A 14,770-nucleotide genomic window follows, 5' to 3' on the forward strand; every position below is an offset into this window, starting at 1 on the left:
TGGAGTGGAATGTGTTCAGGTGGGTCAGTGTGTCAGAGGAGACTCTGTAGAAGGACAGAGTGCCGGCTGGCCAGTCCAGATACACTCCTACTCTGTGGGAGCTGGAGGAGGGGACGTCTATGGTAGTGTGATTATTATTGTGCCAGGCAGAGTAACTGTTGTCAGAGCAGGTCAGACTCCAGGACTTGTCATTGTATCCAATCACACAGTCATCACCCCATCCTCTCCTGCTGATTCCTTTATATGCCACTCCTATATCAGCCTCACTCCCACTCCACTCTACCTCCCAGTAACAGTGTCCAGTCAGACCCTCTCTACACAGCACCTGTCTCCTGCCCTTAAATCTCTCTGGGTGATCAGGATACGGCTGCTTCTCTCTCCTACATGTCACCTTTCTGTTCTCCTCAGACAGAGAGAGGTGTCTGTTTACTGTGTTTAGGTCCAGTGTGAGATCACAGACATCTGATGGATGAAACCAGACACAATATTAGAAATCATCATCATTCACATTAGAATGTTAACTCACTTTTCACTAATTCATTTAATGTAGATGTTTCTAGGTATCAAAAGGAGAAGTTACGGTAACTTGAGACTTGTTGAATGATCATATGTTATACTGTATGGTAATATAAAACACACTTATTCCCATTAATTACACACACACACACACACATCCTGAACACACACACACTGGACACACACACACACACATTTCTAACATAACACGAGCACGCCACACACACACACAGACATTAATTACATACACACACACACACACACACATTGTCAAAGCAACTCTTTGTAAACTTTGGTGTCCCTGATTTGTGCTTCTGTAGAACTACAGCTGATATTTAATATGACCAAGTAAGTAATGATGGTGGTCTTTGACTTTGACTTCACTTGAATTAAGACTTATTCTTAGTCATATTCTTCACAGCAGTCAACACTCACATTTTCTAAGTCCAGGTTTCATTGTGTTCTCTCCACCATGTTCCACACTGTAGCGGTAAGCAGAAGAACAGACAGTCATTGAGGGATACACCTGAACTCTCACACACACACACACAAACACACACACACACACACACACACACACACACACACACACACACACTGGACACACACACAGTCTTTATATAACTTAGTCCAAGTGGTGGTCAGAATGTTTGTCTTAACTAGCCTGATAACTCCAACATGTCTGATATGAACATTGACATAAAACCTCTACATACTTGAGTTTCTCCAGTCTGCAGTGTGGATCCTCCAGTCCAGCAGAGAGCAGTCTGACTCCTGAGTCTCCTGGGTGATTGTAGCTCAGGTCCAGCTCTCTCAGGTGTGAGGGGTTTGACTTCAGAGCTGAGACCAGAGAAGCACAGCCTTCCTCTGTGACTAGACAGCCTGACAGCCTGCAAAGAGTCAAATCATATTAAAACCACACTGCTATTCTTTGGTGGTGAAAATAGTGGCAGTATATTTTTTCTACATATTAAGATATATCAGTGTCCTGAAACCTGCCATATCTATTCATAAATGAATGTATCATTATTAGAAATTAGAAATTATCAAAGTATTGCTTGTAGATAGAAAAATGCATATTACAAATATTTGAGTAGACTGACCAGAGCAGTTTAAAAAGCAGTATCAGTCAAAAGACAGACAGTGAGGTATAAGATTTAGATTGTATTGAGTATACAGTCCACACCATATATAGTTTGACAGTGAAGCTAACATTTTAAATGTGGCTCTGTACTCCAGCATTTTGGATTTCAGATCAAATGTTTCATATGAGGTGACAGTATATAATGTCACCTTTTATTTGAGGGTTTTTTAATACAAATCTGTTTCACTGTTTAGAAATGAAAGCACTTTATGGATCTATTCCCCCCATTTGACGAAGTCAAACGTATTCTGACCATTTCACTTACAGTGTATTAAAGTAGTCAAAAGTTTAGTATTTGGTCCAAACTCATTGGTTGCATTTGCAGTTTGTCTTGGTTGTGTTTTGGGTTATGTTTTGCCCGATAGTAACTGAATGGTGGATGATGACTGGAGTAATTTTCTGTCTAAGTGAGTAGATAACATGTTTCTAAACACTACTAAATTAATCCTAATGATGCCATGATTAATAAAAGTCATGAATGAATCATGAATAATAATGAATGAGAAAGTTACAGAGGCTACAACAAAACATGCTAACCTCTCACCATTACCAATAACAGAGGGGGTATGATACTTGTTCCTCTGTAACTTTCTCATTCATCATCATTCACGATTCATTCATGATTATTCATAATCATGGTAGCATCCACAAGAATGTAGAAGTGTTCAGAAACATCTTCTATTCTTACTGACAATACAAGTGAAGTGTCTCCAAAATGACAGGACATTATTCACCATTCAGTTTCTATTAGGAAAAACATCATCCAAAACACAACCAAGACAAACTGCAAATACATTCAGCAAGTTTGTAGAATCACAAGCTTGGTGTAATCACTGCAGGTAAGGAATATGGGACCAAATACTAAACTTATGACTACTTTAATACAATATAAGAGAATGTGTCCAAATTATTACGACTTTTTCAAATGGGAGAACTAGACACATAATGTGCTTTCATTTCTAAACAGTAAAACAGATATGTATGAAAATACTCTCAAATTAAAGGTGACATTCTGTACTGTTGCCTAATATGAAACATTCCATCTCAAATCCAAAATGCTGGAGCATAGCACCAAATGTAAAACTGTAAGCTTCACTGTCCAAACACATATGGTGTGGACTATGTGTGCCTGGTAAACACATGTGGATCTGGTGAACAGTTATCACTTGTTGACCAACTACAGGAATACTGACCTCAGAGTCTCCAGTTTACAGTGGGGATTCCCCAATCCAGCAGAGAGCAGCTTCACTCCTGAATCCTTCAGGTCATTGTTACTCAGAGCCAGCTCTCTCAGGTGTGAGGGGTTTGACTTCAGAGCTGAGACCAAAGAAGCACAGCCTTCCTCTGTGACTAGACAGCCTGACAGCCTGGAAAGAGTCAGAGCATATTAAAACCACACTGCTATTCTTTGGTGGTGAAAATAGTGGCAGTATATTTTTTCAACATATTCAGATATATCAGTGTCCTGAAACCTGACATATATATTCATAAATTAATGTATCATTATTAACAATGACAAATGATCGAAGTATTGTTTGTAGAGAGAAAAATGTATATTACAAATATTTGAGTAGACTGACCAGAGCAGTTTAAAAAGCAGTATCAGTCAAAAGACAGACAGTGAGGTATCAGATTTAGATTGTATTGATTATACAGTCCACACCACATCTATTTTGTCAGTGAAGCTAACATTTTAAATGTGGCTCTGTACTTCAGCATTTTGGATTTGAGATCAAATGTTTCACATGAGGTGACAGTATATAATGTCACCTTTTATTTGAGGGTTTTTTCATACATTTCTGTTTCACAGTTTAGAAATGAAAGCACTTTATGTATCTAGTCCCCCATTTGAAGAAGTCATAAGTATTCTGACCAATTCACTTATAGTGTATTAAAGTAGTCAAAAGTTGAGTATTTGGTCCAAACTCGTTGGTTGCATTTGCAGTTTGTTTTGGTTGTGTTTTGGGTTATGTTTTGCCCAACAGTAACTTAATGGTGGATGATGACTGGAGTAATTTTCTGTCTAAGACAGTAGATAACAGGTTTCTAAACACTACTAAATTAATCCTAATGATGCCATGATTAAGAATAATCATGAATGAATCATGAATAATAATGAGTGAGAAAGTTACAGAGGCTACAACAAAACATGCTAACCTCTCACCATTACCAATAACAGAGGGGGTATGATCCTTGTTCCTCTGTAACTTTCTCATTCATCATCATTCACGATTCATTCATGATTATTCATAATCATGGTAGCATCCACATGAATGTAGAAGTGTTCAGAAACATCTTCTATTCTTACTGACAATACAAGTGAAGTGACTCCAAAATGACAGGACATTATTCACCATTCAGTTTCTATTGGGAAAAACATAATCCAAAACACAACCAAGACAAACTGCAAATGTATTCAACAAGTTTGTAGAATCACAAGCTTGATGTAATCACTGCAGGTAAGGAATATGGGACCAAATACTAAACTTATGACTACTTTAATACAATATAAGTGAATATGTCCAAATTATTAAGACTTCTTCAAATGGGAGAACTAGACACATAAAGTCCTTTCATTTCTAAACAGTAACATAGATATGTATGAAAATATCCTCAAATAAAAGGTGACATTATGTACTGTCACCTCATATGAATCATTTGATCTCAAATCAGACCAACTACAGGAATACTGACCTCAGAGTCTCCAGTTGACAGTGGGGATTCCTCAGTCCAGTAGAGAGCAGCTTCACTCCTGAATCCTTCAGGTCATTGTTACTCAGATCCAGCTCTCTCAGGTGTGAGTGGTTTGACTTCAGAGCTGATACCAGAGAAGCACCGCCTTCCTCTGTGACTAGACAGCCTGACAGCCTGCAAAGAGTCAAATCATTTTCAAATCACACTGCTATTCTTTGGTGGTGAAAATAGTGGCAGTATATTTTTTCAACATTCTCATTCATACCAGTGTCCTGAAACCTGCCATATATATTTATAAAAAAATTACAGTTTGATTATTGGAAATTACAAATTATCGAAGTATTGCTTGTAGAGAGAAAAACCTAAAGTACACATATTTGAGTAGCCTGACCAGAGCAGTTTAAAAAGCAGTATCACTCAAAAGACAGACAGTGAGGTATCAGATTTAGATTGTATTGAGTATACAGTCCACACTATATCTATTTTGACAAAGATAACATTTTAAATGTGGCTCTATACTCCAGCATTTTGGATTTGAGATAAAATGTTTCATATGAGGTGACAGTATATAATGTCACCTTTTATTTGAGGGTATTTTAATACTTATCTGTTTCACCGTTTAGAAATGAAAGCACTTTATGTATCTAGTCCCCCACTTTTGAAGAAGTCATAAGTATTTTCATAAATTCACTCATAGTCTTTTAAAGTAGTCAAAAGTTTAGTATTTGGTCCGATATTCCTTGAACACAATGGCTACATCAAGCTTGTGACTCAAACTCGTTGTCACGATCGTCTAAAACAGGAGACCAAGGCGCAGCGTGTTGAGCGAACATGTTGACTTTATTTAATGAAAGCAACACCGAAACAACAAAACAACTGACGATAGTGAAGTCCACAGTGACAATGACTGACTAGGAACAAAAACCCACAACACCCAAGAGAAAACACACAGTATAAATATGGCTCCCAATCAGAGATAACGAGCCGACAGCTGACACTCGTTACCTCCGATTGGGAGTCAATGACCAAACCTAGAAATAAACGTGACAGAAATGCAAACATAGAAAATCACCCAAAACCCAACAAAACACAATACACCCTGGCTCAAATACAAAAGTCCTGGAGCCAGAGTGTCACAGTACCCCCCCCTAAAGGTGCGAACTCCGGGCGCACCAGCATACAGTCTAGGGGAGGGTCTGGGTGGGCGTCTGTCCACGGTGGCGGTTCTGGCCCTGGTCCCCACCCCACCTTAGTCACTACCCGCCTCCGTAGCCTCCTCCACATGACCACCCCCCAACTAAACCCCACTGGATTAAGGGACGGCACCGGACTAAAGGGCAGCACCGGACTAAGGGGCAGCACCGGACTAAGGGGCAGTACCGGACTAAGGGGCAGCACCAGGATAAGGGGCAGCACCGGGCTAAGGGACAGCACCGGACTCAATGGCGGATCCTGGCTGGCTGGCTCTGGCGGATCCTGGCTGGACGGCTCTGGCGGATCCTGGCTGGCAGAAGGCTCTGGCTGATCCTGTCTGGCGGAAGGCTCTGGCTGATCCTGTCTGGCGGAAGGCTCTGGCTGATCCTGTCTGGCAGAAGGCTCTGGCTGATCCTGTCTGGCAGAAGGCTCTGGCTGATCCTGTCTGGCGGAAGGCTCTGGCTGATCCTGTCTGGCAGAAGGCTCTCGCGGCTCCGGTCTGGCGGACGGCTCTGACGGCTCATGGCAGACGGGCGGCTTAAGCGCCTTTGGGCAGACGGGCAGTTCAGGCCCCGTTGGGCAGACGGCAGACTCTGGCCGTCTGAGGCGCACCGTAGGCCTGGTGTGTGGTGCCGGAACTGGAGGTACCGGGCTGAGGACACGCATCTCAGGGCTAGTGCGGGGAGAAGCAACAGGGCATGCTGGACCCTGGGGACGCACATAAGGCCTAGTGCAGAGAGCCGAAACAGGGCATGCTGGACCCTGGGGACGCACATAAGGCCTAGTGCGGGGAGAAGCAACAGGGCCTGCTGGACCCTGGGGACGCACATAAGGCCTAGTGCGGAGAGCAGCAACAGGACGCACAGGACTCGGGGAACACACAGGAGGCTTGGTGCGTGGTGTAGGCACTGGTCGGGCTGGACTGGCGACGCACACCGTGGACTTGGTGCGGGGAGCAGGACTATGCCGGACCGGGCTGTGGAGACGGATAGGAGGCCTGGAGTGAACAGCGGCCACCACCCGTCCTGGCTGAATGCCTACCCTCACACACTCTGTGTGAGGCATCCGCACAGGACGTACAGGGCGGTGTACCCCTGGCCTGGTGGCCTCCTGGATTCGCCCCATCTTTGCCTCCGTCGTCCATGCCGTGTGCTTGATGCGTGGAGTCGGAACAGGTCGGGCTGGACTGGCGACGCACACCGTGGGCTTGATGCGTGGAGTAGGAACAGGTCGGGCTGGACTGGCGACGCACACCGTGGGCTTGATGCGTGGAGTAGGAACAGGCCGGTCCGTACTGGGAACACACACCACTGGCTTTAACTGGGGATCAGGAACGGGCCGGACCGGACTGGTAACACACATCAGTCTCTCACGCCGTGCCGCAACAACTTCCCTTCCTCTACTCGCCAATGGCTCCCGTAATCCGATAGCCTTCTCTCCACATCTACCTGTGGCAGCCTCCTGCTGCCCAACCGCCCAAGCCATGTGCCCCCCCAAAAAAACTTTTTGGGGTTGCCTCTCGTCCCTCCGACGATGGCCCTGCCGACGCCGTTGTTCCTCTCTCCGTCGCCTCTCCACTGTCTCGCTCCATGGACGGCGATCCATCCCCTCCAGGATTTCCTCCCAAGTCCAGGACCCTTTTCCGTCCAAAATCTCCTCCCATGTCCAGACCTTTGGAGCTGGGTCCTGTTGCCGCTTGACACGCTGCTTGGTCCTCTTATGGTGGGTTTTTCTGTCACGATCGTCTGAGGAAACGGACCAATACGCAGCGCGTGGAGTGAACATGATGACTTTATTTAAATAAAAGCAACCACGAAAACAACAAACAAATGACGATAGTGAAGTCCTACAGTGACTATGACTGAAACGGAACAAAAACCCACAACACCCAAGAGAAAACACACAGTATAAATATGGCTCCCAATCAGAGATAACGAACCGACAGCTGACACTCGTTACCTCCGATTGGGAGTCAATGACCAAACCTAGAAATAAACGTGACAGAAATGCAAACATAGAAAATCACCCAAAACCCAACAAAACACAATACACCCTGGCTCAAATACAAAAGTCCTGGAGCCAGAGTGTCACACTCGTTGGTTGCATTTGCAGTTTGTTTTGGTTGTGTTTTGGGTTATGTTTTGTCCAATAGTAACTGAATGGTGGATTATGACTGGAGTAATTTTCTGTCTAAGTGAGTAGATAACATGTTTCTAAACACTACTAAATTAAACCTGATGATGACATGATTAATAAAAATCATGAATGAATCATGAATAATAATGAGTGAGAAAGTTACAGAGGCTACAACAAAAACATGCTAACCTCTCACCATTACCAATAACAGAGGGGGTATGATCCTTGTTCCTCTGTAACTTTCTCATTCATCATCATTCACGATTCATTCATGATTATTCATAATCATGGTAGCATCCACATGAATGCAGAAGTGTTCAGAAACATCGTCTATTCTTACTGACAATACAAGTGAAGTGACTCCAAAATGACAGGACATTATTCACCATTCAGTTTCTTTTAGGTAAAATATAATCTATAACAAAACCAAGACAAACTGCAAATGTATTCAACAAGTTTGTAGAATCACAAGCTTGATGTAATCACTGCAGGCAAAGAATATTGGACCAAACACTAAACTTTTGACTAAATTAATTTGTCTAAATAATTATGACTTTTTCAAATGGGAGAACTACATAATAAAGTACTTTCATTTCTAAACAGTAAAATATACAGTGAGGGAAAAAAGTATTTGATCCCCTGCTGATTTTGTACGTTTGCCCACTGACAAAGACATGATCAGTCTATCATTTTAATGGTAGGTTTATTTGAACAGTGAGAGACAGAATAACAACAAAAAAATCCTGAAAAACACATGCCAAAAATGTTATAAATTGATTTGCATTTTAATGAGGGAAATAAGTATTTGACCTTTCTACAAAACATGACTTAGTACTTGGTGGCAAAACCCTTGTTGGCAATCACAGAGGTCAGACTTTTCTTGTAGTTGGCCACCAGGTTTGCTCACATCTCAGGAGGGATTTTGTCCCACTCCTTTTTGCAGATCTTCTCCAAGTCATTAAGGTTTCGAGGATGACGTTTGGCAACTCGAACCGTCAGCTCCCTCCACAGATTTTCTATAGGATTAAGGTCTGGAGACTGGCTAGTCTTAATGTGCTTCTACTTGAGCGCCTCCTTTGTTGCCTCAGCCGTGTGTTTTGGGTCATTGTCATGCTGGAATACCCATCCACGACCCATTTTCAATGCCCTGGCTGAGGGAAGGAGGTTCTCACTCAAGATTTGATGGTACATGGCCCCGTCCATTGTCCCTTTGATGCGGTGAAGTTGTCCTGTCCCCTTAGCAGAAAAACACCCCAAAAGCATAATGTTTCCACCTCCATGTTTGACAGTGGGGATGGTGTTCTTGGGGTCATAGTGTCATGTGCATTTCTATCTCTAATTCAACCTAAGCTTGAATCATTACCAGAGGTTGTAAGGCTCTGGTTTTAATCATCAATGATTCAAGGTCCATAACCAACAAGTCTTATCTGTATATTTATTCATGGAGAGCTCTGGCGCCAAAGACACAAACATACGATTTTATACCTCCTGGACTTGACTCCTCCCACCTTTAGGTGACTTTTCTAAACAGTTTCCGCCTTCCCCCTTGAATGTTTAGTACCGCCCCCTCTGTTAATGGTTTGACACTACATGATAATTCTAACATTTATACTGTATTTGGGGTGAAATCCTTTAGTCATTATTCTTAAAATCCAAATTAATCTAACACATAGGCAGCATTCCTGCTCCTCCAAACACGGCGAGTTGAGTTGATGCCAAAGAGCTCGATTTTGGTCTCATCTGACCACAACACTTTCACCCAGTTCTCCTCTGAATCATTCAGATGTTCATTGGCAAACTTCAGACCGCCATGTATATGTGCTTTCTTGAGCAGGGGGACCTTGCGGGCGCTGCAGGATTTCAGTCCTTCACGGCGTAATGTGTTACCAATTGTTTTCTTGGTGACTATGGTCCCAGCTGCCTTGAGATCATTGACAAGATCCTCCCGTGTAGTTCTGGGCTGATTCCTCACCGTTCTCATGATCATTGCAACTCCACGAGGTGAGATCTTGCATGGAACACCAGGCCAAGAGAGATTGACAGTTATTTTGTGTTTCTTCCATTTGCGAATAATCGCACCAACTGTTGTCACCTTCTCACCAAGCTGCTTGGTGATGGTCTTGTAGCCCATTCCAGCCTTATGTAGGTCTACAATCTTGTCCCTGACATCCTTGGTGAGCTCTTTGGTCTTGGCCATGGTGGAGAATTTGGAATCTGATTGATTGATTGCTTCTGTGGACAGGTGTCTTTTATACAGGTAACAAACTGAGATTAGGAGAACTCCCTTTAAGAGTGTGCTCCTAATCTCAGCTCGTTACCTGTATAAAAGACACCTGGGAGCCAGAAATCTTTCTGATTGAGAGGGGGTCAAATACTTATTTCCCTCATTAAAATGCAAATCAATTTATAACATTTTTGACAAGTGTTTTTCTGGATTTTGTTGTTGTTATTCTGTGTCTCACTGTTCAAATAAACCTACCATTAAAATTATAGACTGACCATTTCTTTGTCAGTGAGCAAATGTACAAAATCAGCAGGGGATCAAATACTTTTTTCCCTCACTGTATATGTATGAAAATCTTTAAATAAAAGGTGACATTCTGTACTGTTGCATAATATGAAACATTGTATCTAAAAACCAAACTTAAAACTGTAAGCTTCACTGTCCAAACACATATGGTGTGGACTATGTGTGCCTGGTAAACACATGTGGATCTGGTGAACAGTTATCACTTGTTGACCAAATACAGGAATACTGACCTCAGAGTCTCCAGTTTACAGTGGGGATTTCCCAGTCCAGTAGAGAGCAGCTTCACTCCTGAATCCTTCAGGTCATTGTTACTCAGATCCAGCTCTCTCAGGTGTGAGGGGTTTGACTTCAGAGCTGAGACCAGAGAAGCACAGCCTTCCTCTGTGACTAGACAGCCTGACAGCCTGCAAAGAGTCAAATAATATTAAAACCACACTGCTATTCTTTGGTGGTGAAAATAGTGGCAGTATATTTTTTCAACATATTCAGATATATCAGTGTTCTGAAACCTGCCATATCTATTCATAAATGAATGTATCATTATTAGAAATTATCATAATATTGCTTGTAGAGAGAAAAATGTATAGTACGAATATTTGAGTAGACTGACCAGAGCAGTTTAAAAAGCAATATCAGTCAAAAGACAGACAGTGAGGTATCAGATTTAGATTGTATTGAGTATACAGTCCACACCATATCTAGTTTGACTGTGAAGATAACATTTTAAATGTGGCTCTATACTCCAGCATTTTGGATTTGAGATCAAATGTTTCCTATGAGGTGACAGTATATAATGTCACTTTTCATTTGAGGTTATATTTAAACAAGTCTGTTTCACCATTTAGAAAAATAAAAGCACTTTATGTATCTAGTCCCCCTATTTGAAGAAGTCATAAGTATTCTGACCAATTCACTTATAGTGTATTAAAGTAGTCAAAAGTTTCGTAGTTGGTTCCAAACTCGTTGGTTGCATTTGCAGTTAGTTTTGGTTGTGTTTTGGGTTATGTTTTGCCCGATAGTTTCTGAATGGTGGATGATGACTGAATTAATCGTCTAAGTGAGTAGATAACAGGTTTCTAAACACTGCTAAATTAATCCTAATAATGCCATGATTAAGAAAAATTATGAATGAATCATGAATAATAATGAGTGAGTGAGTTACAGAGGCTACAACAACACATGCTAACCTCTCACCATTATCCTCAAATATAAGGTGACATTCTGTAATGTCACCTAATATGAAACGTTTTATCTCAAATCCAAAATGATGGAGCATAGAGCCAAATGTAAAACTGTAAGCTTCACTGTCCAAACACATATGGTGTGGACTATGTGTGCCTGGTAAACACATGCGGATCTGGTGAACAGTTATCACTTGTTGACCAACTACAGGAATACTGACCTCAGAGTCTCCAGTTTACAGTGGGGATTCCCCAGTCCAGCAGAGAGCAGCTTCACTCCTGAATCCTTCAGGTCATTGTTACTCAGATCCAGCTCTCTCAGGTGTGAGGGGTTTGACTTCAGAGCTGAGACCATAGAAGCACAGACTTCCTCTGTGACTAGACAGCCTGACAGCCTGCAAGAGTAAAATCATATTAAAATCCATCACTTGATGGTTTCATTTCAGAGACAAATAATGTGTTTCTTTTGTAAAATGCTATATATCTGCCTCACTCTCAGAGAAATCAGAAGTATTGCTAGGTTTTACACAGTAATAAATGTAACAAATAACTACATTTGTAATAAAGAACTGTACACATGTACAACATTCAATACAGTAATATGAGATCTGTATGTAAAACATTTACATTTGACATTTTAGTCATTTAGCAGATGTTCTTATCCAGGACTGGTTTCCCAAAAGCATCTTAAGGCTAAGTTCATCGTTAGAATCTTCCTAGGAGCATCATAGATGCTTTTTTGCCCTTCCGCATGACTTTATACACAGAAGATCTCCAGTAAACATAGAATCACATGGTTTATCCGTCTCTTTGTGACCGCAGATAAATTCAGAACAAAGTTGAGTACAAATACAAAGTTGCCAATGTCTTTGCAATTGATTCAAACAAGGGAAGTACACAAATTTGTTTCAAATGAAAACCGAGATGACTGCACTAAAATATAAACAGTAGGCTATAGGCCTATTTCAATCATATTGAAATATATTTCATGTTCAATTAATTGAGTTCTATTTTGCTACTTGTAGGCTACAGTCTGTAATTTGTCCCAATATATTTCATGATGTGTAGCCTAACATGTGCCCAATGATGTGCCAAATCCATATTTGCAGCCGTAGGTGATAATATCTCTCTAGGAGCTGATCTGTCATCAGTATTGTGAACTAATTATAATGTTAAGGAAAGATTTGAATGGAGAAAACTGATCCGAGAGCAGCGCTCCCCTTCTTTCGATCCTATCAGTATCGATACATGCTCCACCGGACTTGATACCTTGTCATTCTGCTGATCCAGTTTCTGCTATGGAACTCTGACCTGTTCACCGGACGTGCGACCTTGTCCCAAACCTGCTGTCTCGACCTCTGAATGCTCGGCTATGAAAAGCCAACTGACATTTACTCCTGAGGTGCTGACGTGTTGCACCCTCTATAACCACAGTGATTATTATTTGACCCTGTTGGTCATCTATTAACATTTGAAAATCTTGAAGAACGATCTGGCCTTAATGGCCATATCCTCTTATAATCTCCTCCCAGCACAGCCAGAAGAGGACTGGCCACCCCTCAGAGCCTGGTTCCTCTCTAGGTTTCTTCCTAGGTTTCTGCCTTTCTAGGGAGTTTTTCCTAGCCACCGTGCTTCTACATCTGCATTGCTTGCTCTTTGGGGTTTTAGACTGGGTTTCTATATAAGCACTTTGTGACAACTGCTGATGTAAAAAAAATATTCTGGGAACGCATATGAAGCAGACCAGGCCAGGGTTTGGGGTTTGAGAAGTCAATGAGAGGTAAAAATGACTTCCTTAGTTGTTAATTTTGAAAATGTTCTGTCTTAAGTAGTTTAACAAACTGACACATTTTCATGTTAGTCATAAACAACTTTATATCGAAGGAGTGCCTTTGATTTGACGGCCTGCACATGTGCAGTTCAACACAAGATGACCATTAGACCCAATGACGTATTTCTGCGCATGAGCTTCAAATGAAATCAAATTGTATTTCTCACATGCGCCGAATACAACAGTGGTACACTTTACCGTGAAATGCTTACTTAAGAGCCCTTTCCCAACAATGCAGAGTTAAAAAGTAACAAAAATTAGCTAAATAAAAAAGCAAATAGTAACATAATAAAATTACAATAATGAACATAATAAAATAACAATAAGGGGTACCAGGTAGTTGAGGTAATATGTACATGTAGGTAGGGGTAAAAGTGACTAGGCAATCAGGATAGAGATTACATCTCCTCATCCAGGGAGTGCGCACACACACACACACACACACACACACACACACACACACACAGGGAGGGAATGTTGTGTTAGTTTAATATTGTTTCAGGACTATGAAAATTGAAAAAAGATTTAGCCTATGGATTATGAAAACAACAAAAAGAAATGGGAAAATGGGAGTGGAGAAATGACTAGAGACAATGTTGTTTAACTCACTGACCATGACCCATGAGTTCTTCTTACCTTTGTTCAGTAGAAAAGGCTCCCTCCCAAAACGCTATATATCCATTTTCAGAAATGTTGGTAAATTAGCTTTTATAGTTTAAAGAAATTATGAAAGAGATTGGTGTGTTTTTTCACTATCTAATCATGGCATGGGGTTGTTCAATGACAGACATGTATTTGTTTAAAATCAATCACTTGATGGTTTCATTTCAGAGAGACAAATAATCATGTTTCTTTGCACAATGCTATATATCTGCCTCACTCTCAGAGAAATAAGTGCCTCACTCTCAGAGAAATAAGTAGTACTGCTAGGTTTTACACAGTAATAAAATATATCTGGCTCACTCTCAGAGAAATAGGTAGTACTGCTAAGTTTTACATAGTCAAATGTGACTGATCTGCTCAATTTTATGTAGCAACATTTGAAATTTGTGTTTTTTACATTGGATAAAAGTAGAGACTCAGCTAGAAAAAGGTATATCATACACTACAGTTGAGGAACAATGGGAAAGTAATTTTGCTTTGAAAGATGATAAACTTGTAACCTCACTTTTGAGAAAATGGCCTTTGAAAGTTTTGGTTCACCTACTGGAGAGCTCTTCTTTATCTACAGTGATGTTACTTTGGCAGATAATGTCACCCATCTAAATAAATAGTATATACACTGCTCAAAAAAATAAAGGGAACACTAAAATAACACATCCTAGATCTGAATGAATGAAATAATCTTATGAAATACTTTTTTCTTTACGTAGTTGAATGTGCTGGCAACAAAAGCACACAAAAATTATCAATGGAAATCAAATGTATCAACCCATGGAGGTCTGGATTTGGAGTCACCCTCAAAATTAAAGTGGAAAACCACACTACAGGCTGATCCAACTTTGATGTAATGTCCTTAAAACAAGTCAAAATGAGGCTCAGTA

At 41.1% G+C, this 14,770-nt stretch overlaps 2 protein-coding genes across 2 annotated transcripts in view; both read right to left on the minus strand.

The window, feature by feature from the left end:
• Positions 1-3,010: 3,010 nt before the first annotated feature.
• LOC311140725 (NLR family CARD domain-containing protein 3-like) overlaps positions 3,011-14,770 on the minus strand; it is a gene marked incomplete at its 3' end in the record, with an annotated part of 199,674 nt that continues 187,914 nt past the window's right edge. Inside the window, exons 7-8 of the mRNA XM_084175925.1 lie at positions 4,374-4,528; positions 3,011-3,027 (exon numbers count right to left, since the gene is read on the minus strand). Of these exons, the coding sequence (XP_084032051.1) occupies positions 3,011-3,027; positions 4,374-4,528 (172 nt within the window). The remainder of the gene's footprint in view (positions 3,028-4,373; positions 4,529-14,770) is intronic.
• Positions 5,178-14,770, minus strand: part of LOC311142129 (ribonuclease inhibitor-like) — a 28,440-nt gene continuing 18,847 nt past the window's right edge. The window contains exons 3-5 of the mRNA XM_084177718.1: positions 11,617-11,790; positions 10,445-10,618; positions 5,178-7,293 (exon numbers count right to left, since the gene is read on the minus strand). Coding sequence (XP_084033844.1) covers positions 7,284-7,293; positions 10,445-10,618; positions 11,617-11,790 — 358 coding nt within the window. The 3' untranslated portion in view covers positions 5,178-7,283. The remainder of the gene's footprint in view (positions 7,294-10,444; positions 10,619-11,616; positions 11,791-14,770) is intronic.

The sequence above is a fragment of the Coregonus lavaretus genome, assembly GCF_964263955.1.
Source record: "Coregonus lavaretus genome assembly, chromosome: 2".
Lineage (NCBI taxonomy): Eukaryota > Metazoa > Chordata > Actinopteri > Salmoniformes > Salmonidae > Coregonus > Coregonus lavaretus.